The sequence below is a fragment of the Megascapheus bottae genome, chromosome 21 (assembly GCF_031878675.1).
Source record: "Megascapheus bottae isolate mThoBot1 chromosome 21, mThoBot2.hap1, whole genome shotgun sequence".
NCBI lineage: Eukaryota > Metazoa > Chordata > Mammalia > Rodentia > Geomyidae > Megascapheus > Megascapheus bottae.
This window is the reverse complement of record NC_143529.1, coordinates 24220237-24248066: the sequence shown is the minus strand read 5'-3', so window position 1 is coordinate 24248066 and position 27830 is coordinate 24220237. Positions and strand designations below refer to the sequence as shown.

Genomic DNA, 27830 nt, shown 5'->3' with positions numbered 1-27830 from the left:
CCTGGTGCCCCTTGTTCTAGAAGTTTCTCTGGATATCTAGCTCTAAACTCCTCCCCCAAATCACCTGTCTTGTTCTGCTCTTCTTGTCTGGCCCCCAACACTCAATGGCCAGCTGGAGACCAGTGCCAGGCTGAGGCCCTGTCCATATCATTCACTCCCAGTCCCCTAGGCTTAGCATTAGGGTCTGCCGTACTATAAGGACTCATTCCTCCTTGGGGCTTAGTCACAAGCACACACACTAACTCACAAGCATCTCCATACATGTGGAGACATAGATCTTCCTTCATACACTATCCTGTCCCCATCAGTGACTGGAGAGAGGCCTGGGGGAATGGAGACCAGTCAGAGATGGGTAGGAGTTTGGACAGTTTAACTGGAAGCAGTGCTGGGTCTGCAGGAACAGGTAAAGCCAGCTGGGATTTCAGGAACCTGAAAACTAAGAAGGATTACCCTGAGTCTCTCCATGCGATTGCTCTCTGGTCCGTTCCACTGAATGATAAGCTTCCCCAAGTCCAGCAGGAAAACATCCCCTCGGTTGAAACTCTTCCAGGACATCTCCACCTAGAAAGTATGAAGAAGTCTGAATGCTGCTCACAGCCAGTCCATCTCTGGCCACATCTCCTTTCCTCCCTCTAATATCCCAGCAGGGTACACCCACCTCTCCAGCCACCACATTCCTCTTGCCCTTGACGTGCAACAGCCGCTGGACATCGCTGGAATTGGTCTCCACATGCTTCATGCCAGAAGCCACGCCCCCTTTCTTAATCCTGGGAAGAGAGGAGAGCTGGTCTAAGGAAGTCAGATTGGGAGATGCTCTAAGCCCCGGCCTCCCCAAGCAGCCTCGTGCCACTGGGGCTTCCTGAGGCCCTGAATGGGATAGGGGGAGGAGACATGGTTTTTGTTGTTTTGTTTTGTTTTGTTTTTTTCTGGGTCATAGGGCTTGAACTCGGCCTGTGCCCTGTCCCTGAGCTCTTCAGCTCAAGACTACCACCCTACCCTTGAGCCAAGCCCCACTTCTCATTTTCTAGGGGTTAATCGGAGATAAGAGTCTCAAGTCCTTTTGTGCCTGGGCTGACTTTGAACCTTGATCCTCGGACCTCAGCCTCCTGAGTAGCTAGGATTACAGGCATGAGCCACCATGCCCAGCTGAGGAGACGTATTTAAGACTATGGCTATCTGGGTGCTAGTGCTCATACCTGTAATACTAACTACTCAGTAGACTGAGATCTGAGGATAATAGTTCAAAGCCATCCCTGGCAGAAAAGTCCATGGCACTCTTATCTCCAATTAGCCACCAGAAAACTGGAAGTGGAGCTGTGGCTTAGAGTTGTAAAGTGTTAGCCTTGGGCAGAAAAGCTCAGAGATAGTACCCAGTCTCTGAGTTCAAGCCACATAACTGAAAAAAAAAAATAACAATATCGCTAACTGGATTGTTCCCTGCCTGACTTAGAGTTCAGGAATAACTAATTCAGTTCAAGAGCATGTACTGCTATGGGGAAACGAGAACTTTAGACTTTCCTAGAAAAGTCAGTAGTCTAGAGTTAGAGAAGAGGGGACAGCTACCCCTGTTTGTTGGAAAGGGAAGGGCCTGAAATGATGCACTCTGAACCTGATGTACAGAAATTCACAGGACCAGAGCCAGAGGGTTTCAATTCAGGTACATTCAAAAGGACAGGACCAATGCTCAGCAACAGCAAAATTAAGGACAGGAAATGAAAAGTTGGAGAAAACTCAGCAGAAGTCCAGAGATCTGGATGCTAGTGGCTCATGCCTAGGGGCTTAAGAAGCTGAGGTGGGAAAATGGAGGTTCCAAGCCAACCTGGGCATGAAAGTCCATGAGACTTTACACAATGTCCATGTGAGTTCTTTCTTTCTTCCATTGTAGGTCTTGCACTTAGGGCTGGGGCACTGTCCCTGAGCTCTTTTGCTCAAGGCTAGTGCTCTATCACTTTGAGCCACAGCTCTATTTCCAGTTTTTGAGTAGTTAATTGGAGAAAAGAGTCTCCTGGGACTTTTCTGTCCAGGCTGGCTTTGAACTGTGATCCTCAGCTGCCTGAATCACTAGATTTACAGGTGTGAGCTACTGGTGCATATGATTTCTTGCCATAGCCTCCACAGCTACAGGCTTCCATCCCTGCCCAGGTCATATCTCAGGGCACAAGCTCTTCTCATCACTGTATATCTTAGTGTCCTTGCCTCTTCAGCTCAGCCCCCACCTCCCATTCCCACCTCTGATCCCCAGCCACAGAGCACCCCTGCGTACACAAGGCCCTGCTTGAAGTAGCCTCGGAAGGCATCACTCTCATTCCCCTGGACCTCTCGGTGCTGGATAGCTCGGCCTTTCAGGAAATCGTCCATCTGGGTCGTGTAGATGGCAGCTGCCCCCTGCTCGTCCTGAGATGAGTTTTGGCCTATCCAATAGTGGATGTCATAGGACAGGTTGGTGCTGGTCTTGTGGATCTGGGGAGACAGGATAACTGTGTCCCCAAAGAGGGCTTGGACTCCTATGCATAGGGTCCCAAAGTAAGATTGGCCCAGGGAAGCACAATGGTTAGTCAGGCTCCGAGTTATGGCTTAGCCTTGCTTCTGACTCTGAGATGGGGACAGGGTTATAGCATCCCTTCTTGGGAACTTGCTCCCCTCATCTTGGTATAGTTTGCATGGATTATAGCAGTGTTTTTCAGAGTGGTAGGTGTGACCCTTCAGAGAACCTTCAGATGATCACATGTGTAAGTATTCTAAGGGTTTTGCCTCTATCTGTAGGGAACAGACTCCCATAGGTACAAATTCTGTCATACCCAAGTCCCTTATAAAAATGGCAGGCTCAGCCGGGTGCTGTGGCTTATGCCTATAATCCTAGCTACTCAGAAGGCTGAGATCTGAGGATCAGGGTTCAAAGCCAGCCAAGCACAAAAGGACCTGAGACTCTGAACTCGAATTAACTCCTAGAAAATGGGAAGTGGGACTTGGCTTAAAGGTAAGGCGGTAGCCTTGAGCTGAAGAGCTCAGTGACAGCACCCAGACCTACTAGGGGTAGGGCAGTAGCCTGGAGCTGAAGAGCTTTGTAGTGCCTGGGCTGGCTTTAAAATGGAGATGGTACCAGTGAAAATCAAGGAGGTGATCGGGAGCTGGGCCTGACGGCTCATGCCTACATCCCAGCTACTCAAGGAGCTAAGAGATGAAGATCGTAGTTTCAAAGCCAGCCCATGCAGAGACACTTTTCTCCAAGTAACCACCAAAAAGTCTGAAGTAAAACTGTGGCTCAGGTCAGATGACTAAGGATGTTGGACATGTGGATTTAGGTAAAGGGGACATGGTACTAGCACAGAAGCCACCTCCCCACACACCCATTATGAATACACAGAGGTTGCCTCAGCCATATGGGGAGGCTTTCCTGTACATTTCTCACCCTTGGGGAGTCTCACAGGCCAGTATCTGGGCACACCAGAAATGCTATCCCTAGCAAAGCCAGGCCACCTCTCCCCATCACCCTCAGCCTCCACTTTCCTCCCTGACACCACATGGGGCTTTGCTCCACTCACAGCCAGGAGTATGTAGCAGTCGCCATCGAAGAAGTTCCCAAAGGTGCTGGAAGGGACAGGCACCATCTGCATGGCCTGAGGAGAGACAGAGATCAGAGAGCTGCCTGGACCACCACACCCCAAAGTTCAGGAGGAAGAGGAGGAGGGGCCCAAGGGAAGCAGGCCCGGGTGCATGGGGAAAGGGGTACAGCAGCACTGCAGGCGTAGCTCGGTCATAGAGCTCGCTGAGTGATATACCCTGGGTTCCATTCCTAGCACTGCAAAAATGAATGAACTCACAAAAGCAGGGAGCCTAGGAATAGGGAGAAGGAGAGGAGAAGAAAAAGGAAACCTCTAGGAGTAAGGAGGACAAGGATGTGGAGAGGAAGGTGGAAAAAGCTTGGGGAAGAAGTGGAGAAAAGGGAAGAAGAAATGTAGCAAAGGAGGAGGAGTGAGGAGGGGCGTGGATGACAAGGAAGTGAAGTGTGGAGCTGGTGGCAGGTGGCAGCTCCAGGCAGCCCACAGGACAGGGCTGAGGGAGACAGGGACAATGCCAAGCCTTGTCCTCCTCTCCTACATCCCACACTCTCCCACCCAGCATAGCTCACCTCGATCCTCCATATCTGTATCCCCGGAGTGGTGACGTTCAGAGAGCCTTTGACTTGGGCATTCAGTTTGGTCATGGTGAATGAGTCTGGGGAGAAGATGTGGGGAAGCCAGGGCTGAAGAGCTGGGGTCAGAGGCTACCCTTCCAGCTCAGCCCTGGAGAACACTCACAGAGTCCTGAAGCTGCAGGCTCACTACCTGGGGAGGTAGAGGGCTGATTCCCCACTAGAAACCCTAATTGCCCAAAGCCCAGTCTCTAGACTCTCTCACTCAAGTACCTGCGTTGGCTCCCTATCCCATCAAAGCTCTCACTCCTTAGTCTTGCACTCAAATCATATCTCTCTCTCTCTCTCTCTCTCTCTCTCTCTCTCTCTCTCTCTCTCTCTCTCTCTCTCTCTCTCTCTCTCTCTCTCTCTCTCTCTCTCTGTTCTAGCACTGGGGCTTGAACTCAGGGTCTGGGTGCTTTACCTTAGCTCTTTTGCTCAGGTTGGCACTCTACCACTTGAGATTCACTGCCAGCATTTGGGTGGTTAATTAAAGATAAGAATCTCACAGGGCTAGGAATGTGGCTTAGTGCTTGGCTAGCATACATAAAGCCCTGGGTTCGATTCCTCAGTACCACTAAACAGAAAAAGGCAGACATAGTGCTATGTAGAATGCGCTACCCTTGAGCAAAAAAAAACTCAGGGACAGCGCCCAGGCCCTGAGTTCAAGCCCCAGGACTGGCAAAAAAAAAAAAAAAAAAGGAATAACATTCTGGTATACATATGCCACAATCAATGCTGAGGAAGCTTATGCTAAATGAAAGCAGCAGACACAAAACTACATATTGAATAGCTCCATTTACATATCTAAGACAGGCAAATCTATAGAGATAAAGGGCTGTGGTTGTCAGGGGCTGGGAGGAAGGATAGGGAGTGACTATTAATGGGTATAGAGTTTCCAACTGGGATGATAGAAGAGTTACAGAATTAGATGAAAAATGATGGCTCATTATGAATGTAGTAAATACCATGGAACTGTAGCTTTAAAATAGATAAAAAGGAAGCCGAGGGGCCGGGAGTTTGGCCTAGTGGTAGAGTACTTCCCTAGCATGCACAAAGACCCGGGTTTGATTCCTCAGTACCACATACACAGAAAAAAGCCAGAGTGGTGCTGAGGCTCAAATGGTAGAGTTCTAGCCTTGAGAAAGTCCAAGGACAGTGCTCAGGCCCTGAGTTCAAACCAGGACTGACAAAAAGAAAAAGAAAAAAAAAATGAAGCTGGGCACGGTGGCTCACACCTGTAATCCTAGCTACTCAGGAGGCTGAGATCTGAGGATTAAGGTTCAAAGTCAGCCTGGCACAAAAAGAACCTGAGACTCTCCAGTTATCCCCTAGAAAATGGGAAGAGGGGCTTGGCTCAAGAGTAGGGCAGTAGCATTGAGCTGAAGAGCTCAGGGACAATGCCCAGGCCCAGGGGTAGGGTGGTAGCCTTGATCTGAAGAGCTCTGGGACAGTGCTCAGGCTGAATTCAAGCCCCTTGGCCCACAAATATAGATAGATAGATAGATAGATAGATAGATAGATAGATAGATAGATAGATAGATAAAATGTTTAGGTGCAATGGTCTAGGGTTGTAATACCAGTGACTTGAGAAACCATCAGGAGAATCATAGTGTAAGGCCAACACAGACAAAAATAGTACCTGCTAGGAAGCCTATCGTCCTAGCTACTTAGGCAGAAGTAGGAGGATCACAATCCATGACTTTCCAATAAAAAATTATAAGCCCCTCCTTGAAAAATAAAGCTTGGCTCAAGTGTAAGGCACCTGCCCAGCATGTGTGAGGCCCAGAGTGCACACCCTAGTATATTAAAAAAAATAGTAAAATAAAATGGACAAAATGACTGGATGTAGCTCTACCTGCTCAAACAGGGCTAAGGTAGGAGGATTACAAGTTTGATGCCAGCCTGGGCTACATAGCAAGATCTTATCTCAAAATAAATAAATAAATAATATAAATTAGGTAAAAGAGTAAACCATGTGTGTGTGTGTGTGTGTGTGTGTGTGTGTGTGTGTGTGTATCATGATAAATTTTTAGGAATATGCAAAGCTGGTAACTAACATCTATAGTCCAACCAAGAGGCTGAAATCTGGAGATAAAGGTTCTAAGCCAGCCTGGGCAAAAAGGTAGCCATCAAACCTGCCCGACTGGTAAAACGCCAGCCTTGAGAGAAAAAGCCAAGCAAGACTGTAAGGATAAGTTCAAGCCCTGGTACTGGGGTGCAGGTGGGGATGTATATGTGATAATTTGCTGCTCTTCACCTGCTACCAGTCACTGCTGTTGTGGCCCACCTACAAGGTACAACTCTTTCAGGACAAGTGCTAGTTCACATCCTGTCTAGTATCCTACCGGGTAGAGGGAGGGAGGGAGGGAGGGAGGGATGGATGAGAGAACCTCCTTACCACTGTGATCGCCCTCCACACACAGAGCTGGAAGGAGTCTTTCTCCTGATGTGTTGGCTGTTGCCGCTGTGTTCTTTGTTCCCTCTGCTGATCACAATCCACCTGGGGAACTTTCTGAAAATACTTCTACTCCTGTGCTCAGGCTGAATCCCCGGGAGTCCTGATTTAATTAGATCAGGACTACTTCTGAGTACCTTGTTTTCTGTTGTTGGGGATTCTGCCAAGGGCTAAGACAGAGAGCCACTTGTTCCTGGTTAGTCTTCCCCCTTCTTTCTTGCCCACCCCAGTAGGTGGGAGGCCACCCCTGTTCTCCAGGAGCATGCCCCAACCTGAGGGAGTCACCCTCCATGAGTGCTCCTTGAACTGTGAGTAATGAATGAAAGGTCAGAAGGTCCCCACTGGTCAGGCCTCTGTAGGCCACAGCCTGGGATGTCTCTCTAATCTCCTTGCACTTTGACTTTGAGTCACATCTTAGAATAATAAATGTCTATCCTGGCCTTTCACCACTTAAGAGACTCCCCCTTCTAAATCCTAAAGGGTGGCTGTTCCCCTGAATGTTCTGGAAGGCAAAGCCCCCTTCCCCATCAGGTCAGCACCCTTAGAGATCCAAACCACCTATCCATCACAGGCTGCTTTCAATGGGTTTCTGGGAGCCCCTTGGGCCTGGCTGCTCCCTGTCGTGTTGTTGGCCATAGACTCCTCCATCAGACATTCCTCAGTGTGAAGAATCCCCAACGCCCAGTGGATGCTGTTCTCCAGTTTATTCTCTTTACAGCTTTGGTCACTGTCCCCTTTAAACAGACTCTTTGGCCCTCACTAGCTGTGGAACATGGACATGTTCTTCCTCTGGGAGCAGGAGTGGATTAGATCACCTCTACACTTCCACCTATCAGCTTGCCAGTCAGTGAGCCATGAATGACCTGGCAACAGGGGATTTAATGGTGAAGTTATGAATCCAATTCCTACCTCTTCAGGAAGGGATTCAGGTTCCTTGTCTCCTCCTGGAGAGAAATCAGGGTTTGGGCCTTGTCCCAACCTGAATTGGAGGGGTCAGCCTCCATGAGGCCAAGGCTGGGCTCGGTGGCCAGCTATACCCCTCAGTACCTCTAGCTTCCCCTCACCCATGTTGGTCACAGCCGATGTCTCATTGTTGACCCAGTGGCACCTCTGCCACTCGTCTGCCTCCCCTAAACTACAGCAAGGACAATGGGCCCCTCAGGCCCCCCACTCCACAGGCAAGAGCCCTGGTTTGGATATATGCTGTCTTCCCCTTCAACTTGCCTCACTCTGGGTCCCTTCTCTTTGAGGAAGGGCACGACACCCCAAGACTTCAAAGCTAGCCTGAAACATTCTGATCTCTTCCAACTCCTGCCCGTCTACCCACCCAAACTCCCCAATGCCAGGGTATCTATCTGCCCTTCTCTACAACATTCTGCCTTCAGGAACTTCCACCTGCTTGCTGCCCTAGGACGGCAGGCGAATTGCCCTTTCTGTCCCCACCCCAACCCTCGGCACTGGAATAACTCTTTGATGCTCTTCCACATGACTGAGGTTTCACTTCTCCAGGTGGCCTTCCCCAAAGCCTTAGGCTGGGCCTCAGGGACCCCAAGTATCCTGCTGCCTCTCTGGGCTCCTGACCATATAATGAAGAAATGACCTATTGATAAGTTTAAGGTCCCAGGCAGGTTATAGCCCCCAGGAGGTACCCAACGAACACTTATAGAGCTGAAAGGCTTAAGTATGGAATGGAAAGAGGGCCTTTTTGGGCCCAGTCACCTTTCCTTTTGTATCTGTTGCCCTGTCTTTCTCAGAGTACAATTTGAAGGAGTTCTGGTTTGTTACGACAAGCCATGCTTTTTAGTCATGCCACTCTGAGCTGGACAGAGCTCTGTCCCTCCGCAGACAAAGGCCATCTGCTTCCCCAGACCAGTGAGGGTACAAGGAAGGACCACTTCTGCCCCAGGGCTAGGAAGAGGGTGGCTAGGAGTCCCAGGATCCTGAGCACCTGCATTCAGTTCAGTTGAGTGGGGTCACAGTGACTGAGGAGACTGAGGGTCTTGGAGGGAGGCACTGTCACGATATGACCAAAGCCTAAGACCCCACAGCTACCAGCCTCTTCTTCTCCTCTGACTCTGTTTCAACTCATTCAATTCCTGCTGAGTTTTGCCACAGGATCCAGGATGCCAGGACTCTGAGGTCCCAGGATAGTCAAGGGTATGGTGACACAAAGAGAGACTTTTTCAAGCAAGGAAGAAATGATCAGAGATGAGCTGAGACAGGAAGCCACCAACTTGTGCCTGGGTAGCCAATACTCATAGCTGCCCAGGCATATCCTGGTCTTAAAGCTAGAAATTCTAAGACCCAGATTGGGCCTCTAGTCTTGGGCAATCCAATAACTGACACCCAGCATGGGGTGGGGGATTAGTCACAGGAGGAGAGCTTCTGTCCTCGAGTCCCAAGACAACAGGCTGACTCTGCTTTTTCTGAAATCTCACACTGCCCTGCTTCACCCCCTAGCCCATACAGTGTTCTTCATGAGGTCCCTGGCATTCAGAAATAAGCAAGAATCCTGTCCCCTCCCACTGTCCCGTGGTCCCCAAGTGTCCCTTACCCCTTGATTGCCTTACCTGTCTGGAGGAGGCAGCTGCCACCTGGGAGATCTCAGGGAGTTGTGGCAAGCTAACTACAGGAGAACGACCTTTGTCCTCACCCGCCCCCCCCTTGGAGGAACTGCCCTCACCATATAAGGGAAGATAGGGCCCCAGAGAGACAGAATGGGTGGGGGGGTGGGGAAGCAGGTGCCCAGTCAGGTCCCTGGGAGCCCAGAGCCCAGGGATAGCCTCACAGCTGGAGCCAATGTGCCACCCCCCCCCACCCCGCTAGTTCCCAAGTGAGCCACCAGGGATGGGGTATAATTCTGCCTAAGGCCCAGATCATCGCTCCCTGCAAGTACACAGCACCCACCAGGGCAGGACTTGGGCACTTGGACTGAACCTCTTACCCACCAAGAGAAAGCTCTGCTCTCCTACCTTCGGCCTTGGGAGCACACGGGGAAAGGAAGGTCTCAGCTCTAGAAGTCCTGAACCCAGGAAGGCAAGGCTGGGATTGAACGTTGGGGCCCCTCTAGAAGAGAAGAGGGCCCTGGCACCTCTTCTGTGCAATATGACCCTCACGCAGTGAGGCAAAGACTCTTCCTGCCCTCCCGTCTCAGGGGCACAGGCTCCACCTGGAATTTTTATGAGTTGCCATAAACCGGTGCCTTTGGACTCTGCTCTTCCACCCTCTCCCAGGAGCCAAGGCATGCATCTCTTACCCCTGGACCTGGGGGTCCATCTGCTTCAGGAGGGGAAGGGGTATGGCCCTCAATGGTGTAAGTCTGGCTTTGGGCATAAAGTCAGCACTGGGAGGTCAGCTGCCCCTCAACCTGCAGCAATTCTATCACTTCGGAACCCTGGTCCTCAGGAGGGTGAGATGAAGTAGGCTGGGGAGAGGGCAGCCCTGCTGCTGTTCTAGAAACCAAAAGTGACGGAGTGCATACACATTCACGTGCTGTGTGTATGGTGTACTCACATGCACGTTCTAATCAGAGAAGTAGACACACTGCAAGTTTAATTGCATTTTTTTAAACGATTGTAATGCTGGGGCCTGGAGTTTGGCCTAGTGGTAGAATGCCTGCCTAGCATGTATGAAGACTTGGGTTCAATTCCTTGGTACCACATATATAGAAAAAGGCTGAAGTGAGCTGGCTAGGTGGCTCACACATGTAATCCTAGCTACTCAGGAAGCTGAGTTCTGAAGATCACGGTTCAAAGCCAGCCGGGGCACTAAAATCCAAAGTCCTTGAGACTCTTACCTCTAATTAATCACTAGAAAATGGGAAGTGGGGCTATGGCTCAAGGGGAAGGGTGGTAGCCTTGAACTGAAGAGCTCAGGGACAGCGCCCAGGCTCAGAGTTCAAGCCCCATGATCCACAAAAAAATAAAAGAAAGAAAAAATAGAAAAAGGTTGAAGTGGTGCTATGGTTCAAGTGATAGAGCCCTAGCCTTGAGAAAGCCCAAGGACAGTGCTCAGGCCCTGAATTCAAGCCCCGAGACTGGCTATATATATATACACACATATATAAAATAATGGTACTTCTTGTGAGTAATAAGGAGATATATTCTACATAGGAGTGAGTGAAAACTCACCTGTAATTCCAGAAGCAATAACTGACCCATGATCACTTCTAGGACTTCTTTTGGTATATTTCAAGTCACTTTCTAGTACATAGGCTATCTGTGAGTACTATATGTATATGATTATATAGTTTCTATACATGTATAATGTATATGTTTTTGAGTCTGTCCTGGGCCTTGCACTCCAGGCTTGGGAAGTACCCCTTAGCTTTTTTGCTCAAGGCTAGTGCTCTACCACTTGAGTCAAAACTCCACTTCTGGCTTTTTGCTGGCTAATTGAAGAGTAGAGTCTCTGGAATTTATATATTTGTTTACTTGGGCTGGCTTCAAATTATGATCCTCAGAGCTCAGCCTCTAGAGTAGCGAGGACTACAGTACATGAGTCACCAGGGCCCAGCACATTTTTTAATTACCTACAACTTCCTTTTCAGTCTTCAAATTGTAATCCATTGCACAGATTATCTAATCAAATTTCTAAAATGTGGATTTCTAAAATGTGTCCCCCCCAAAATGCTATAAATATTCTTGTAAATATTTGTCCTTATTTTATTTTTTCAGGATCAGATTTTTGCTATTGTTATTTCATTCCCTTCTATAATCTTATTTTCATTAAGACTGAGATCAAACTCAGAATACAAGAATTTTGTTAGCACAGATTCCTAACAAAAGACAAAACAGGGTAGTTGATTAGGGATACATTGTATATATGTGTGGAAACGTCACAGCATCACCCTCTTGTACAAGTAATATATCCTAATAAAAGATAATCACCAACCAGATTAACAATATTTACTACTGCCTATCATGTAAACTGAAATTGCTCCCAACTTTTGTATTACAAATCTTATAATTAAAATGTGGGTACCAGTAGCTCACGCTTGTAATCCTAGTTTCTCAGGAGGCTATGACAACTGTCAATCATATAGAGAAGAAATTACTTCAATACCACCAAAGGGAAAAAAAGAAAAACACGCTTTACATTGGAACCCATATGTTCCCTAAAGTCAGGTCGGGAATGTAGCCTAGTGGTAGAGTGATTGCCTAGCATGCACTAAGGCTTGGATTCAATTCCTCGATACCACATACACCAAAAACTCTGAAAATGGTGCTGTGGCTCAAGTAGCAGAGTGCTAGCCTTGAGCGAAAGTGCTCAAGGACAGTGCCCAGGCCCTGAGTTCAAGTCCCAGAACCGGCAAAAAAAAAAAATCCATGCCTCAGTAGATGCTATATGGAAAATAAATGAACTATTGCAACTTGTGGGCATGGGCTGGAAGGGGTAACTGGGGGAAAGTGAAAGAAGTGTGACATTGTCCAAAAAGAAATGTACTCATTACCTGACTTATGTAACTGTAACTGCTCTCTATATCACCTTTACAATAACAATTAAAAAGTAAAAAGGATGGGGCTGGGAGTTTGGCCTAGTGGTAGGGTGTTTGCCTAGAATGCATGGGTTCGATTCCTTGGTACCACATACATAGAAAAAAGCCAGAAGTGGTGCTGAGGCTCAAGTGGTAGAGCTCTAGCCTTGAGAAAGTCCAAGGACAGTGCTTAGGCCCTGAGCTCAAGCCCAGGACTGGCAAAAAAAAAAAAAAAGTAAAAAGGAGTATATTCATTACCTGACTTATGAAATAGTAACCCTTCTGTATTTTTTATAAGCCCATGCATTTAAGACTTAATATGTATATACATATGTGTACAAATATATTGGAAAGTAAAATCAGACATGATTCTCCAGCCAAAATGTGTATCACACATCTCTGAGTACATTTTCCTTCATAACTGCAATGTTATTTTTGTATCTCGGATTACAAACTTTTTTCTTTTGTCAGTACTAGATTTTTAATTCATGGCCTCCTGCTTGATCATGGCTGTTGCATTATCACTTGAGTTGTACCTCCAATCTGACATTTTGCTGGTTAATTGGAGATGGAATCTTAAAAATCTTTCTGCCTAGGCTGGTTTTGAACCACAATATTCCAAGTCCCAGACTCCTGATTAGCTAGGATTGCAGACATGAGCCACCAGGGCTCAGTCCAAACAATGAAGTCTAATGTCCTCTTCTATCCAGCTCATAGTTTCTCCCACTTAACTTCACAGGGACTGGAACAGCTGATTTTGTTAATAGAGGATCAAAGCAAGATAAAGCATTTCCGTTGTCATGTCACTTCAGTACTTTATTTTTTTCCTGTGGGTCATGGGACTTGAACTTAGCCTGGGGGTTTTCCTTGAGCTCTTCAGCTCAAGGCTACCGCCCTACCCTTGAGCCAAGCACCACTTCTTGTTTTCTAGAGGTTAATTGGAGATAAGGGTCTCAGGTTCTTTTGTGCCTGGGCTGGATTTGAACCTTGATCCTCAGATCTCAGCCTCCTGAGTAGCTGGGATTACAGGCGAGAGCCACTGTGCCTGGCTCACTTCCATACTTTTTAATCTAGAAGACTCCTGTCCCAATTTCCCTCTCTTCCTTCCTTCCTTCCTTCCTTCCTTCCTTCCTTCCTTCCTTCCTTCCTTCCTTCCTTCCTTCCGTCTATTTGTGCCAGTCCTGGGACTTGAACTCAGGGTAGGAGCATTGTCCCTGAGAACCACTAGAACCACAGCTCTACTTCCAACTTTTTTGAGTAGTTTATTGGAGAAGAGTCTCAAAAGTCCTCTTGGAGTCTCCATGGAGCAAAGCGAGCAAAGCAGTTCTCAGGAATTAGGGAGACACGAGGATTGAACCCAAGAGTTCAGGGCTAAAGGCTAGCCTTGAACTATGTATAGTGAGAGCCCGAGACCAGATGAGAGAGAGACAGAGAGAGAGAGAGAGAGAGAGAGAGAGAGAGAGAGAGAGAGAGAGAGAGAGAGAGAGAGAGAGAGAGACAGAGAGACAGAGAGAGAGACAGAGACAGAGAGAGACAGAGAGAGACAGAGACAGAGACACAGAGACAGAAACAGAGACACAGACAGATAGACCAAATGAGAGAGAGAGAGAGACAGACAGACAGACAGAGACAGAGACAAAACCTAAGCAATGAACTGGTCACTGGTGACCTGTAATCCTAGCTACTCAGGAGGCTGAGATCTGAGCATCATGGCTCAAAGCCAGCCTGGGCAGGAAAGTCTGTGAGACTCTTATCCCCATTAAATCACAGAAAAAGCTGAAAGAGAGAGAGGGGGGGAGGGGGGAGGGGGAGAGGGAGAGGGAGAGGGAAAGAGGGAGAGAGAGAGGGAGAGGGGGAGAGGGAGAGGGAGAGAGGGAGAGGGAGAGGGAGAGAGAAAGAGAGAGGGAGAGAGAGAGAGGGAGAGGGAGAGAGGGAGAGAGGGAGAGAGGGGGAGAGGGAGAGGGAGAGAGGGAGAGGGGGGAGAGGGGGAGAGGGAGAGGGAGAGAGGGAGAGGGAGGGGAATGGGGAGGGGGAGAGGGAGAGAGAGAGAGAGGGAGGGAGGGAGAGGGGGAGGGGGAAAGGGAGAGAGGGGAGGGGGAGAGGGAGAGAGAGAGAGAGAGAGAGAGAGAGAGAGAGAGAGAGAGAGAGAGAGAGAGAGAGAGAGAACACAACAAAAAGAAGAAAAAGAAGAAAACATTGGGGTAACAGTTTGCTTCTTTTGTAATGATCATTTGTAACTCTGTGTGTGTGTGTGTGTGTGTGTGTGTGTGTGTGTGTGTGTGTGTGTGTACTTTCAGCTTACTGGTGGATAATTGGAGATAAGAGACTGTGATGCCTGGGCTGGCTTTGAACCTCAATCCTCAGATCTCAGCCTCCTGAGTAGATTAGATTACAGGCATGAGCCATTGGTGGTGGCTTAATGAACACTCTTATACATACTAGGTTATGTGTTCTACACATTTCCTTTACAATGCAAATTCCTACAAGAGAATTGCTTAAACTCAAAATAGCTTAGATCAAAGATCAAACTTTTATTAGCTGGTAATTCATGCCAGTAATCTTAACTACTCAAAGGAGACTGAGATCTGAGGATCAAGGTTTAAAACTATCCCCAGGAAAATGCTTGACGTGGAGGTGTGGCTCAAATGGTAGAGTACCAGCCTTGAGTACAAAAATAAAGCCGAGCAGAAAGCCCACAGGGAGTGGCTGGCACACACTTGTAAATCCTAGCTGCTCAGTAGACTGAGCTCTGAGACTCTCGATACAAAGTCCAGGAGACTCTTTTTCATATATTTTTAATTGTAATTAATAGAAGGGTTACATGATATTTGCCAGATAGATGGTGCATTAATTCCCATACAATGATACCCTTTCGCATGTCTTGGTCCCCATTTCCCTCCCCCTACCCCAACAGGAGACTCTTATTTCCAATTAACCACTAAAAAGCCGGACATGGAGTTATGGCCAAGTGACAGAGCACTAACTAGCACACACACACACACACACACACACACACACACACACGAAGTGTTTATTTTTTTCTGTATTTTTTATTGAAGAAGTTATTAACATTGATTTTATATCATATCGGAGTGTCTATTTTTAAAACATTAAAATATTTTGTTGTTGTTCAGGGGGTTTGAACCCAGGGCCTGGGTGCTATCCCTGAACTACCACTTTGATCCAGAGATTAGAATCTCACAGACTTTCCTGCCTAGGTTGGCTTTCTAAGTAGCTAGGATTACAGGCATGAGCCATAGGCTCATTACCTTTAAAATATTTTTTTTTTTTTGCCAGTCCTGGAGCTTGAACTCAGGGTCTGGAGACTGTCCTTGAGCTTTCTCAAGGCCAGCACTCTACCACTACTTTCACCTTTTTCCATATATGTGGTACTGAGGAATTGAACTCAGGGCTTTGTGCATGCTAGGCAAGCACTCTATCACTAGGCTACATTCCTGGCCCTTTTAAAACATTTTTTTCATTTATATTATCAAATAACTCTCTAGAGTGTATCAGTTTATAGTCTGTCAGCAGCATTGCATTGGGTTCCTCTTTCCTTACATCTTGTACACACATATGTGCTCGTGTGTGTGTGTGTGTGTGTGTGTGTGTGTGTGTGTGTGTGTGTGTGTGATGAGCAAGTATAAATATTGCCCAGTTCTGGACTCAAAGGCTGATATCTCCAGTGCCAGACATGAGCTCCCCCTCCTCCCTTCCCCTCATCCTCCCAAAATGGACCATGGGTGGCACATTTTCAGGGAAGCTTATCTCCCCCCCACTCCCTCCATCCTCTTTCCTTGTCCCTTCAGAGCCTGGGCCCCACTTCAGGCCTCTGCCTCCAACTTCAGGCTGTTAGGATGGTTTCCCAATCAAGTCTCTTGTCTTTATGCTTCTGACTTAATTTCCAATACGCTTAGTGGCCCTCAGGGTCCATCAGTGGGACCCAATGCCTGCAAGAAAAAGTACAATCCCTGTTCTAACAATAGATTGGCATCATCTGCTCCTCCTCCTTTTTGCAGCCTCCTTTCCCATCTTTCCCCACACGGAAGCCAGCTTTCACTTCCCACCCTGCCTGCTGGCTGGATGCTGAGGCTTTGCTCAGAAGCTTCTGGGGAAAAGACCCGGACGCTAAACCATGGAGTTAAGGTTTAGGGCACCAGGGGCCTGGAGGCTTCTTCCAGCTTCAGGTGTACTGAGTCCATTTTACAAGGCTTTTATTGAGAAGGGTTGAGGGGTGTATGTGCATGCAGAAGAAGTAAGGTCACAGAAACCTTGAAGTCACAAGCGTCAACCATGCAATACACTCAAGAGATAAACAACTTTTTTTAAAATTAAGAAGCAGGTGCAAACATCAGGTGACTTCCTATTAACATAGATTTATGTCTATCCCTTTAGGGATAGAAAACTGGGTGTGGAATTCACCTACACCTCGGATAGGAATCTGAGATTCTTTAAGCCAGGATAGATGAACCATTTTAGGAGACTCTCAACATTCCGAGAGTACAAGGAAGCGGTGTTCCATCTTCCCAGTGCTTTCAGGTCTCACAGCTTGGCTTTTGGGACTCTTACACTCTCCCAGTGCATGCAGAAGATTCCCATTCAAGCTACCTTGATACCTTCTTTCCCAACTCCTCTGCACCTGATTTCATCATTGCACCATTTTCTAATCCCCACCTCGCTCCTGGACTGCTTTGTGGGGCTGAGAGAGTCCCTTGCCTGCTTTCTGCCTTCCAAGATCTCTCAGTTATACTTAGAGCATGCCAGTGTTGAAATAACTTATCCCTGTTTCTTTCTCCATACTAAGGACTAAGCATTGTGCTGTGTTTTGGTGTGCTATGATTCTTGTGAACTGAAGAAAACAGGATTTTTTTTTTTTTTTTGCCAGTACTAGCATTTGAATTCAGGGCCTTGCACTTTAGCCTAGGCTTTTTCTCCTCACAACTTGAACTATACCTTTTCTGGCCTTTTGCTGATTAAGCCAGCCTGGGCTGGCTCTATACCAGGATTCTCAAATCTCAGCCTCCTGAGTAGCTAAGATTGTAGTCAAGAACCAGCAGCACCCAGTCTATTTTTTGTTATTGTTCACGGGGCTTGTACTCAGGCACTAAGAACTTCCATGAACTTTTCTGCTCAAGGCTAATGTGCTACCATTTTGAGACATAGTGAGTCTCATGGACTTGCCTATCTGGACTGGCTTTGAACCATGATCTTCAGATCTCAGCTTCCTGAGTAGCTAGGATTACCTATGTGAGCCACTAGCACCTGACTTGGTGTAAATATTTGTATTCTGATAGTTACAACTATGCTTTGACAGGACTAACTCCATTTCGACTTTTCACTGTAACTGAATCAAATGGCTGGTTGAGAGCCACCAGGACAATGATATGCCAATATGCAAACAAGATAGTTGCTGGGAAGTTTTCTCTCCTAAATTGACATCTGGAAGCTGAGATAATATTCCTCTGAGAATACAAATGAGAAATACCTTCTCACTGTCATTTGACACACATCTCACTGACTACTCTTCAAGTAGTCAATTCTCATAAAAAGAAATCCTTGCTTCAGTGACTTGATGGTATTCTAGACCTTTTCAGTGTACAAAAAAGAATGGTCTCGCAGGTATTTGAACAAATTCTGCCATGGACATCCAGGGTTTAGCTCATTACTAGAACTCTGCTTTTGTGTGATTTTTCTTCTACTTACTTTTGTCTATATTTTCACATACTTCTTTTGCTTATTTCTGTTCATCCTATTTTGTGTGTACTGCAAGAAGCCAGTGAATTCTAGAGCGGCTCATCTGATTGAGAGCTGTCCTTCTTGGAAGAATTATGGTCATAGAGATTAAACCAGATCACCGCTGTTATTAATCTGGTGAGTTGGCTTAGCAGGCACAGTATCTTCTGATTCAATCTTAATTGGACTAAGCAGACTCTGATCAGAAGGTCTCTAAGTGCTCTCATTTATTAACTTTCCACGAGTAAAACGCTCTGCAGTGACAGCAACTCCAAGGCTGACTCACCGTCAATATTCATCCCCCGTACTCCCTCTCAGTACTTGGTTCATTTATCTGTGTAATCTGTGTACTCTTCTCTGTTCCAGTGATGGGGTGTGACTACCACATCAGTATTGGAACCTCAGAAACTCACACTGAGGCTCTGGATATTACAAATGAACTGGAGGCAGGAGCCAGTAAGGACATTATCCCACTGAGGGAATCACAGCAGGGAATGAGGGAGTCCAGAGAACAAGCAATTCATGAGATGGATATAATAGTATCGATTATTTTTTTTCAGTGCTGGGAGTGGAATCCTGGGCTCAAGCAAATCCTCTACCAGTGAGCTACAGCCCAGTCCTTAATATTGGAATGTTACTAGAAGGCACAAACCCTGATATGCCAACATTCAGGAGACCGAAGCAGGGGGCTAATGACTTTGAGCCCAGACTGGGCTACATAGTGAAACCCAGTCTCAAAAGACAAAATGCATGGGCTGGCAATTTTGCCTAGTGGTAGAGTGTTTGCCTAGCATGAACAAAGACCAGGGTTTGATTCCTCAGTACCACAGATGTAGAAAAAACTGGAAGTGGTGCTATGGCTCGAATGGTGGAGCTCTAGCCTTGAGAAACCTCAGGCCTTGAGTTCAAGCCCAGGACTGCCCCCCCAAAAAGGCAAAACGCAAACAATAAAACAGAACAAATCATTCCTTTAAAAAGAGGGCAGGGGGGCCAGGAATTTGGCCTAGTGGTTAAAGTGCTTGCCTAGCATGCACGAAGACCCGGGTTCGATTCCTTGGTACCACATATATAGAAAAAGCTGGAAGTGGTGCTGAGGCTCAAGTGGTAGAGCTCTAGCCTTGAAAAAGTCCAAGGATAGTGCTCAGGCCCTGAGCTCAAGCCCAGGACTGGCAAAAAAAAAAAAAAAAAAAAAAGGGCAGGGAGGGAAGGAAGGAGACAGGGAAAGGGAAAAAAAAAGAGGGAGAAAAACACTTGTAACTGCTGTAGAAATTGTTCATCAGTTCATACATGTTATATGTTCATAATGCTAAATCCTTCTGAGTTTTTCTTTAAATTAATTAAGCATGCTTCAATTATGGAAATGTTCAGAAGTCACCTAAGGATTTGCCTGAAATGGCCACTGGAGGCCTCAAATTCTACCCAGAAAACTCAAAGACCATCTACAGAGAGGGTCAGTAACATCCTTGATAAATACTACTCAGTTAAGATTTCAATTATTAGCATATATATCCCCCCCCTCTTCATTAGTTTATTGCCACTAGGGCCTGAGTTCCTTGGGGGCAGAAAACAGCCTGCTCTGGCACCGTGCGTGGCATAGGGTGGCATCCACACTGTGGTTCAGTCTAATCTGGGGTGGGTGGGCATAGAGGAAACCTCTGGTCTCCCTGAAGCTGGGTCCTCTAGATGTTTGGGCCTCGGGATGCAAATCTGAGACCAATGGGGTTTGCATAGAGTAGCAAAGAGAGCAGGACTCCATGGATGGGCCGAGCCCCAAGCCTGGGAACTGACCATCCCAGGCCTTCCTGGTGTGGTCCAGAGTTAGGAGCTGGCACCTGGGAAGGCGGGCCTCTCTAGCCAGGTGGGTGCTTTCGGGTGTTTCTGTCCAGTCATCATGAAGGGTGAGGGTCAGGATGGAATAAAGGCCATTTCACACCTCCTGCGCCCAGACGTAGGGGTGACCCACACCTGCACACTGGGTTTAGGAGCAGATTCACCAGGAGGGGACCGACAGGGAGAGATTAACGTGGGGGGCGCGCGCGTCCTGCCCTGCGAGTGGAGGGGGGGTCCCAAAGTTCCCATATGAGAGGAGGGGTAGACGGAGCGGGTCCCCTTCCAGACTCAGGGTGCAGGGGATGCACAAGCTGAGGAGGACGAGGTCCTGAGAGTCCAGAGAGGGCAGCGAGGCCTCCAGGGGTCAGCAAGGGGGCCAAGCAGGCGCAGACACACGGGGGACGGTGGGGAAAGGCCACTTCCTGCCCCGCCCTGCAGAGGAAGCGCGCGGACCCTGGCGGGCGGGGTCCGGAAGCGAGGCGGAGCCAGGGCGCGGCCAATCCGGCCGGGCGGTGTCCGGGCGCCGGCCCCGCCCCGCCCCGGCTGGCGGCCTCCAGATCCGCCCACGTCAGCCCGGCCGAGCCCTTCCGCCTCCGCCGAGCGCGGCCTCCGGCCGGCCCCACCCCGGCCCGCGCGCATTCCAGGGACGGAAGGCGGCGGCGCTCTGCTCTACCGCACAGGGTCCCTAGGCCCCGGCGCCCAGGTGTTGACCCAAGTGTCTCCATTTTGCAGATCCTGTCGCTCGGGCGGAGCGGCACAGCAACTCCACAGCGCGCCGACGCGCCCCGAAGCTGCGCCCTCACCTCTGCCCCATTTCCTCCGCAGCCCCTTCCCCCAGCCCCGCCTCTGGAGCGAGCTGTGCAAGCCTCTGTGCAACCGCGTCTACCCCTCCCCAAAAACCACAGGAGCAGCATGGGGGGGTCTGGCTTTCTCTTTTAGTTCTTAACAAACGGTGAGGCTCTTGAGTCAGAGAAGGCACTTAAACGGGAAGGTCATCAGATTCCCACCAACCACACACCGTAATTCCCCCCTTCTCCCCGCCCATTCCCTTGGCACTTAACCGTTAGACCCCGGGGAGAGTCCAAGGCCTTCACCTCCAGACTCAGCATGTGTGCAGAGGGGTTTCAGAAACAGAGAAGTCAAGAGTTGGAAGGCAGGGTGTCCTGGTAGCTGTCCCCAGCCAGCAGGGGACAAGGAGGCTGCAGGGGGTGGGTTGGGACCAGGAGGGAGACAACTTGACCTGGAGATTTCCCCCCAAACCCCCAACCCCACAAAAGGTTCCTATCTCCTGCAGATACCTTAAAGGCACAGATGAAGTCGGGTGGGTGAGGGAGGCACCAATGAAAGGGTAAAAATTCCCCTAACTCCCTTAGCTGGGGAGCCTAGCTCCTTGCCAGGCACAGAAGGTGCTCAATTAATATATACTTTTTTAATGATAATAATAAAGGGACTATGAGGGACAAAAGACAAGGCCTGCAGCCCGTAGGCCTAGCTTGTTCCTTTCAGAAAATAGCAGTTTAAAAAATGTAAAAATCCTTTCCCTCCCCCCCCCCCAATTTCTGGGTCCAGGAAGGTGAGGGAGGGCCGTCTCAATGTCAACCCTTCCCTCTCCTTCCTTTAAAAATCTATATACACATATACATATATATATGGCACCACAAGAGGGTCTTGCCTATTACCCCCCACACACACCCAGGCCACAAAAACTGGGGGGAGTTAAGCCCCCAAGGCCTTGGGGGCAGTTAAGGCAGAAGGAGTCAGGGCTTAAGGGATGTGGGCCGCAGCCCTGCCATGAGCTTGGAGAAGCTGGACTGTGGGGTTCTGAAGGTAGAACCCCAGCTGTTTTTACAAGTGGTAACAGACTTCTCTTTTCTCCCCACTCCCTGCAGAAACTGGTGGTGGGGGTGTTATCAGTCCCAAGAGGGGTGAGCCGGCTGATTCCAGGTCAGCCTACTCTGCAGCCTATTCTCTGTAGGCTGCTGCAGGGCTGGGGGGGGGGGGGGGCAGAAGAGCTCTATGTAAGGCACTTGGCATCCATGGTTCCCAGGCTGGGGGTTTGAGGCATGAGGCAATAGAAACCCTGCCCATTCCCCAAAACAACGGGAGCTAAGGGGCCTGATTTGGCAGTAGAGAGAAACATGGCAGCATGAGAAAGAAAGAGGAGCAGCAGGCAGGGCCCTCCAGGTTCCCTGAAAAGGGGAAAGGAGGTTTGAAGGCACTGACTGGAGGGTAGGGGGTGTGGGGGGTGGAAGGGGCACCCAGGGGCTCATCGTCCTTGGTGCAGCGTAGTGGGGTCTGTGGAGGAGACACCGGCTCCCCTGGGGTGGCTCTCCTGGGGCTGCAAATGTGGTGCAGCCGGTAGGTTTTCTTAACAGAGCACAGGTGGCACCCACAGTCTGCATGGGAGGTGGTGTGGGCCTCAGTCAGGGGCAGGTCCTGGCCCCATGGCACCGCACTAGCTCCCAGGCCTTGGCTGCCTGAGCACTGAGTACACATCATCCACTCGGCTGAGCTGCTCGAAGAAGGGTAGCAGGTCATGGAGCTCTGTGTCACTCATGTTGTCAAACCATGAGGCCACCGGAACCTGGGAAATAGGAAGAGGGAGGTGAGGGGGGCAGGGGTCCCTGGTTATACAGTGTCCAGGTCAGCCCTAGGCACACTTTTTTTATTTTTTACAACTGCCAGTAAAATACATTTATATATACAACAAAGCAAAATAATCACAAAGTCCTACTTAAGTGTTACTGCGTGCAAAGCACCGTGCTGTGTCACTCCTACCTGCACAAGCAGGCACGGACCCACTAGTGAAGCACAAGGGAGCAAGGCAGGACAAAGCAATGGAAAGGACCCAGCCCCTAACCTTGCTGCTCTGGGTGAGGTGGGAGAAACCAAGGCAACCTCAGCCCTCTCTGGGTATGGGGCGCACTCACAGCATTGTCTGGATGGAAGACATAGGAGGCCGGGGAGTTGTCCAGAATGAGCACCCGCCGAAGGTCTCGCCCCAGCCGGCTCAGGTCCTTTACATAGTTCCCCCGATGGAAGACACACGACTCCCGAAACAGCCGGGCCCGGAAGGCCCCCCACTTGTCCAGCAGGTCAGCTACTGGATCTGCGTACTAGGGGTAGGAAGTAGGTCATCTCAGGGCCAAGCGTGGCCCAGGACTTTGGATGCTGCATGCTGCATGTGGACGGGAGGGTGGGGGGCTTACCTTGGCAAGGCTGGCAGTGAAGAGGACACACTCAAAGAGCTCACCCATTCGCTGCAGGAACTCATCCACATGGGGCCGCTTCAGCACGTAGACCTGGGGGGGAAGCCAGTGAGGGGGCTGCTGGCCCACAGGAGGGGGGGGGCGCGGGGAGGTGTTGAGGGACAGAGGGAATGGTGGAGGAGACCAAGAAGTCCAGGGAAGCTAGTCCAGACCCCATGAGTGAACCCTAGCCAGCCACCCCATCACTCCCCCTCCCAAAAGAACAAAGAAAAGCTTCCAGCCCCACCAGTTCAGATCCCATCTCGTAGATGGGTCACTAATTCCCATTTCATTCCCCCACCCTGGCCTCAGCCAAACGAAGGAACCCGAGTCTGTCCCCTCACCCCAGGCTGCAGAGCACCGGCCCCCGAGCCAAGTAATGGAGAACAGGCTGGACAGCACACAACCTATCCTGAATTACTTGAACTGGGTCCCGGGCAGGGATGGGCAAGAGGGTACAGCAAGACAGGGCTAGGAGAAGGACCCCACTCTGGCCTGGGGCATGTTTCACCTCCTCTCTGGGCCTGGGCTATTCCACATCCACCTAAGTCCCATCTAGGGATCGCTCCGGTTTGGGTCTGGAGGGTCAATGCAAGCCCATCACCTCTCCCCCAGCCCCTCACCTGATGGACTACCCCATCAATCTCCACAGGGATGATGAAGTCAGCGTTGTTCACTGGCTGTGGGGGGAAAAGAACTGCTGGAGCTGGGATGGGGTCCCAGGGGTCCGGGCCGCAGAGACCTCCCTCCCGACCTGGGGCAGCCCTCCTTTGCAGCTATGGGGCTGAGGGATGCTGGGCAGGGCCTACCTTGAAGGAGCTATGTACCAGGGTCTCATCCAGGTCAATGACCACGCAGATCTTATCTGAGTCCTGTGCCTTGGCCTCAGGAAGCAGGTACTGGACGGGGGTCTGCTGTGAAGAGTGGGGGCTGGTTGGAATGCTACCTATACAGGCTTCCTTCCCCTGGCCCTGAGAACCCACTAGAATAGTGAGACATTCCATGCCCTTTCCAGCCTTGGCCCTATCAGCTCTGGGCCACCTGGCTCTGTGAGCCCCTCTCTCACTACCAAGGAGGGAGGCATTCAGAGCTTGGCAGCATTTGGGGGTGGCACAGATGGTACAGTGACTGGGTGACGCTATTGCCCCCTCTCCAAGTAGGGCAGAAAAGCTGAGCCTGTAGACCCTCCCCGAGTTCCCTCCCTGTCACCACACACCTTGGGGATGGTGCCATTCTCCTCCACAAGCAGAGGGGCCCCACTATGGGCGGGGAGGGGCTCCCCATCATCTCGGCAAACACAGCAGAAGAGCGAGTGGAGGAAACCCCTGTTCCGGGGCTTCTGGGAACCGGCTGACTTCTGGTCACCTGAAGAAAGGAGGCCAGGTTGAGGAGCGGCATGCAGAGGTGTGCACGTGTGTGCAGGTGCTTACCCCTGAGCAGGGACAATGGCTCTTGTCTAAGGGACACACAGGTGGGTCTGCACCTCCCTGGAATGCCCCAGGCCCTCCCCCCCCCCCCCCCCCCCCGCCCACAGGCTTTGCTCCAGGTACCCTGCAGCTCCGGTCAGAAAAGCCTAGTGCGGGTACCTTGGGGAGTGAGTGGTCCGGACCAGGGAAATAGGTGATTTTTTCCCCCCCTCGGGCCTTCATCACCTGGATCCTAATCTTACCAGAGCAGTCCCTGCTCAGGAGGGCCAAGGCCCGGGGGACCGACGTCCACTCCCACTCCACCTCCATCCCGTCTACCCCCGGGGGTTCAAAGTCCTCCGGGAGGCAGGGCCAGAGACAGGAGGTGTTGTCCAAAGGTGTGGGGCCCGTGTCCCGGAGCCATCGGTCAGCCCCGCCTCCGTCCTCGCCCGCCCAGACCTCCCACCTGCCGCCTAGCAACCGAGTGTTGATTGACAGACCCACCGTCCACTGTCCCACTCCACCTCCGCCCGGAGCCCCCAGTGGAGCTAGGCCCGAGCGGAAGGAGGGCAGGTCTGGGAGGTCTTCCAGGCCGTGGGGACCGCTCGCGGTGGGGGATGGCGGGAGTGCTGCAGGGCTGGCTCCAGGGGCGTCGCCTCGGCGGGCAGAGCGGCTTCCCCGACCGGTGCGAGTGTGCACAGGCCCCGCGCCCTCGGGCCTGCGGCGGGGCGCCGCGAGCCCGCCCAGACTATGGGTTCTCGCCGAGAGAGCCCAGGCGACTGCTGGAAAGTGCTGTCCCCCCCTCCCCCGACTCGGAGCCTCCGCGGGGCTCTGCGCCTCCGTCCGTGACGCGCAAGTTTGCAGGAACGTGGCCGTGTGTTGGCGGGAGATCCCGCCAAGCCTCCCCAGCCGGCTGTCACCGTGCGCCCCTTCCCAAGACCCGCCCGGACCCCAGCCAGGAGGGGGCGGAGTCTCGGAGGGTGGCCTGCAGGCGGCCCCCTCACCCCCCACCCGCCAGCCCCATTGGCGCCAATGGGGGGGAGGGGGCGACGCCCGGGCACCGCCAGCCCGGGAGCCCCTTTCTTTACCCCTGCCTCAGTTTCTCTCCCAAAACTCACCAATGCGCTCCAGAGGCGCCAGGCCCCGCCCAGCCTCTTAAGACACCACGAGTTCAAACTCTCCCCGCTCCCTCGGGCTGGGGCTTCGGCCCAGCCTAGGAGGGCGCCCCGGGCGGTGGCAGCAGCTGCAGCGCGGGGAAAGGTCCCGGCCTCGGCCCCCTCCCCTCCCGCCGCGTGCGGGCCGCGGCCCCCTCCCCGCCGCCCCGGTACCTTTGCCCCGCAGCGGGCCCCGCGCCTCCTCCTTGCTGATCTGAGTAATGACGGCCGAGCTGTCCATGGGGCCGGGCGCGCTCCGCTCCGGCCGGACTCTGGCCCGGGCGCCCGGCCTCCCCCCCGGCTCGGGCCGGAATCGGGGCGCGGGGGGGAGGGGAGGGTTGGGAGGGAGGGATCCCCGCGAGCTTCGGAGGGGAGGGGAGCCAGGTTCTAAGGGGGAGGGGGAGGGAGGGGGCACGGAGGAAACTTTGTTACAACATGGAGTTTCCTCCCCGCGAGGCGGATGCAAACATGGAACCCGGGCGCCGTTTCAAGGCTCCCCCTTAAAAGGGCAACGGCTTCGGCGTGACCTGGCCTCGGCCGCGGCTTTCATCACTTCTGGGGCCCGGACGACTCGGCGGGCGGGGAGGCGGGCCGGGTTCCTGCCTCTGTCCAGGGGGCGTCTCCTCCCTTCCTGCCGCCCGCCGCAGCTTCTGCGGCTGCGTAGTAGGGCAGGACCCAACCCGCGGTCGGGGCGGTGGAGCTCGGACGGCCTAGGCCCGCCCGCCCGCCCGCCCCGGGCGCCCGCGCCGGGGCGGGCCCGAGGGCGGCGCCTAGGCCGGAGGGCGCACTGGTTGCCTTTCCGCGGTTTGCTGCTTGGGATAGAGGATAAGGCTAACTCGTCTGTGCTGTAGGGCTTAGTGTCTAGCGCTGCAGGGAGGTCGTGAGCGGGGGGCGGGGGCTCCTTCCTAGCTCCTGACAGCTGCGCAAAGTCCATAAAGTAATGCTCGCGCGGGGAAGGTGACCGCCACCGCCCACTAGTCTCGGGGGAGAGGTAATCTGAGTCTCTAGAATGTGAAAAATCCAATTCCCTGTCCAGGCACGCTCGGCTCTGCCTACCTCTCCAGACCGCCTCACCTGTCGCCGGAGCACCTGGAGGCCCCACCTCTGGGGAGACCTCATTCTCTTCCCCAAGACCCCCCCCACTCCCCGATCTGGATTGTGGGGGGACACACATTCCTTGCGATTGGACCCGTTCCCTAGTTCCCCACTGCTCCGCGCAGCCCGCAGACTGCAACTGTTGATACAGGAGTCCAAACATGGGGAGGGGCTCCGCATTTACACACAAGTTCTTCCCTGGGGAAGCGCGCCCTAGTCTTGTCAGCTCCGTGTGTGTGTGTGTGTGTGTGTGTGTGTGTGTGTGTGTGTGTGTGTGTGTGTGCTTGGCCAATGTCCCTTAACTTTTGCGCTGAAGGCTGGCACGCTACCACTTGAGCCGCAGCTCCACTTCTGACTTTTGGGTTGTTGATTGGAGATGAGAGCCTCACAGACCCGGGAGTTTGGCCTAGTGGTAGAGTGCTTGCCTAGCAGGCACAGAGACCCGGGTTCGATTTCTCGGTACCACATACACAGAAAAAAGCCAGAGTGGTGCTGTGGCTCAAGTGCCAGAGTGCTAGCCTTGAGAAAGCCCAAGAACAGTGCTCAGGCCCTGAGTTCAAGCCCCAGGACTAGGGGGGGGGGGCAGAAGCCGGGTGTGGTGGCTCACACCTGTAATCCTAGCTACTCAGGAGGCTGAGATCTGAAGATCGCGGTTCAAAACCAGCCCGGCACCATCTCCAATTAACCACTAGAAAAGTAGAAGTGGTGCTGTGGCTTATGGGGTAGGGCAGTAGCCCCATCACCCACAAAAAAAAAAAAAAAAAAAGAAGGTCTCACGGACTTTCTTGTGTGGGGTTGGTTTCGAACCTCGTTCTTCAGATCTTACAGGTGCGAGCCACCGATGCGGGGCTGCGTCTTTCTTTTTTTCTTTAACTGGTTTCTGAAGTTCCTTCCACTCGTCTGCACTGTGTGTTCACAGTTTTTAAAAATAATAACGCCAAGCCCCGACAGGCACGCCTGGGCACCGCCCCCTCCGCCTGGGCCGCGGCGGGGCGGGGCGGGGCGGGGCGGCGGGAGCCTCGACGCCCGTCCCGCCTCGGGGTGCGAGCGCGGCGCGCGTCCGCTGGGCCCCGCCGGCGAGGACGGCGCGGGGAGGGTGGGGCCGCGCCGGCGCGCTCGCCAGCCCCCATCCCGGGGCGCGCTCGATCCCGGGGCCAGGCCCACTTCATCTGGCGGCGCACGCGGACCGCCATCGTTGCATTGGATCGTCTTCACCGCCGCTTTGTTCCCGGGCCTCGTCTGGGTCCCCCTTTTCTTGG

The 27830-nt window shown here is 51.6% G+C and overlaps 2 protein-coding genes across 4 annotated transcripts in view; both read right to left on the bottom strand.

Annotated features, from left to right (window-relative positions):
- Vil1 (villin 1) overlaps positions 1–9640 on the bottom strand; it is a 29108-nt gene extending 19468 nt beyond the window's left edge. Inside the window, exons 1-6 of one of the 2 annotated variants that reach the window (XM_090354810.1) lie at positions 9602–9640; positions 4130–4215; positions 3543–3617; positions 2264–2460; positions 659–767; positions 451–561 (exon numbers count right to left, since the gene is read on the bottom strand). In XM_090354810.1, coding sequence (XP_090210936.1) covers positions 451–561; positions 659–767; positions 2264–2460; positions 3543–3617; positions 4130–4204 — 567 coding nt within the window. In that variant the 5' untranslated portion in view covers positions 4205–4215; positions 9602–9640. Of the gene's footprint in view, positions 1–450; positions 562–658; positions 768–2263; positions 2461–3542; positions 3618–4129; positions 4216–6572; positions 6707–9601 lie in introns of those variants that run through there. The other variant, XM_090354809.1, reaches the window with a different exon arrangement.
- A 10941-nt stretch (positions 9641–20581) lies between these two features.
- On the bottom strand, positions 20582–26028 carry Ctdsp1 (CTD small phosphatase 1). Of its 2 annotated transcripts, none has more exons than XM_090354807.1 (7): positions 25651–26028; positions 24133–24281; positions 23726–23830; positions 23540–23596; positions 22878–22970; positions 22599–22784; positions 20582–22252 (listed from the first exon to the last, which is right to left on the bottom strand). In XM_090354807.1, the coding sequence occupies exons 1-7, from the start codon at positions 25715–25717 to the stop codon at positions 22124–22126; spliced, it is 786 nt and encodes a 261-aa protein (XP_090210933.1). In that variant the 5' UTR covers positions 25718–26028; the 3' UTR covers positions 20582–22123. The 2 variants fall into 2 exon arrangements, with proteins under 2 accessions (XP_090210933.1, XP_090210934.1); XM_090354808.1 differs by having other exon boundaries at positions 23726–23827.
- Between the last annotated feature and the right edge of the window lie 1802 nt (positions 26029–27830).

Excerpts from the sequence above, each read along its gene's own strand:
- Ctdsp1 (XM_090354807.1), bottom strand. The coding sequence starts at position 25,717 with ATGGACAGCTCGGCCGTCATTACTCAGATCAGCAAGGAGGAGGCGCGG. Across the intron at positions 23,831-24,132 it reads AGAATGGCACCATCCCCAAG|CAGACCCCCGTCCAGTACCT; the intron begins GTGTGTGGTGAC and ends CACTCTTCACAG. Across the intron at positions 22,253-22,598 it reads TCTTCCATCCAGACAATGCT|GTTCCGGTGGCCTCATGGTT; the intron begins GTGAGTGCGCCC and ends CCTATTTCCCAG.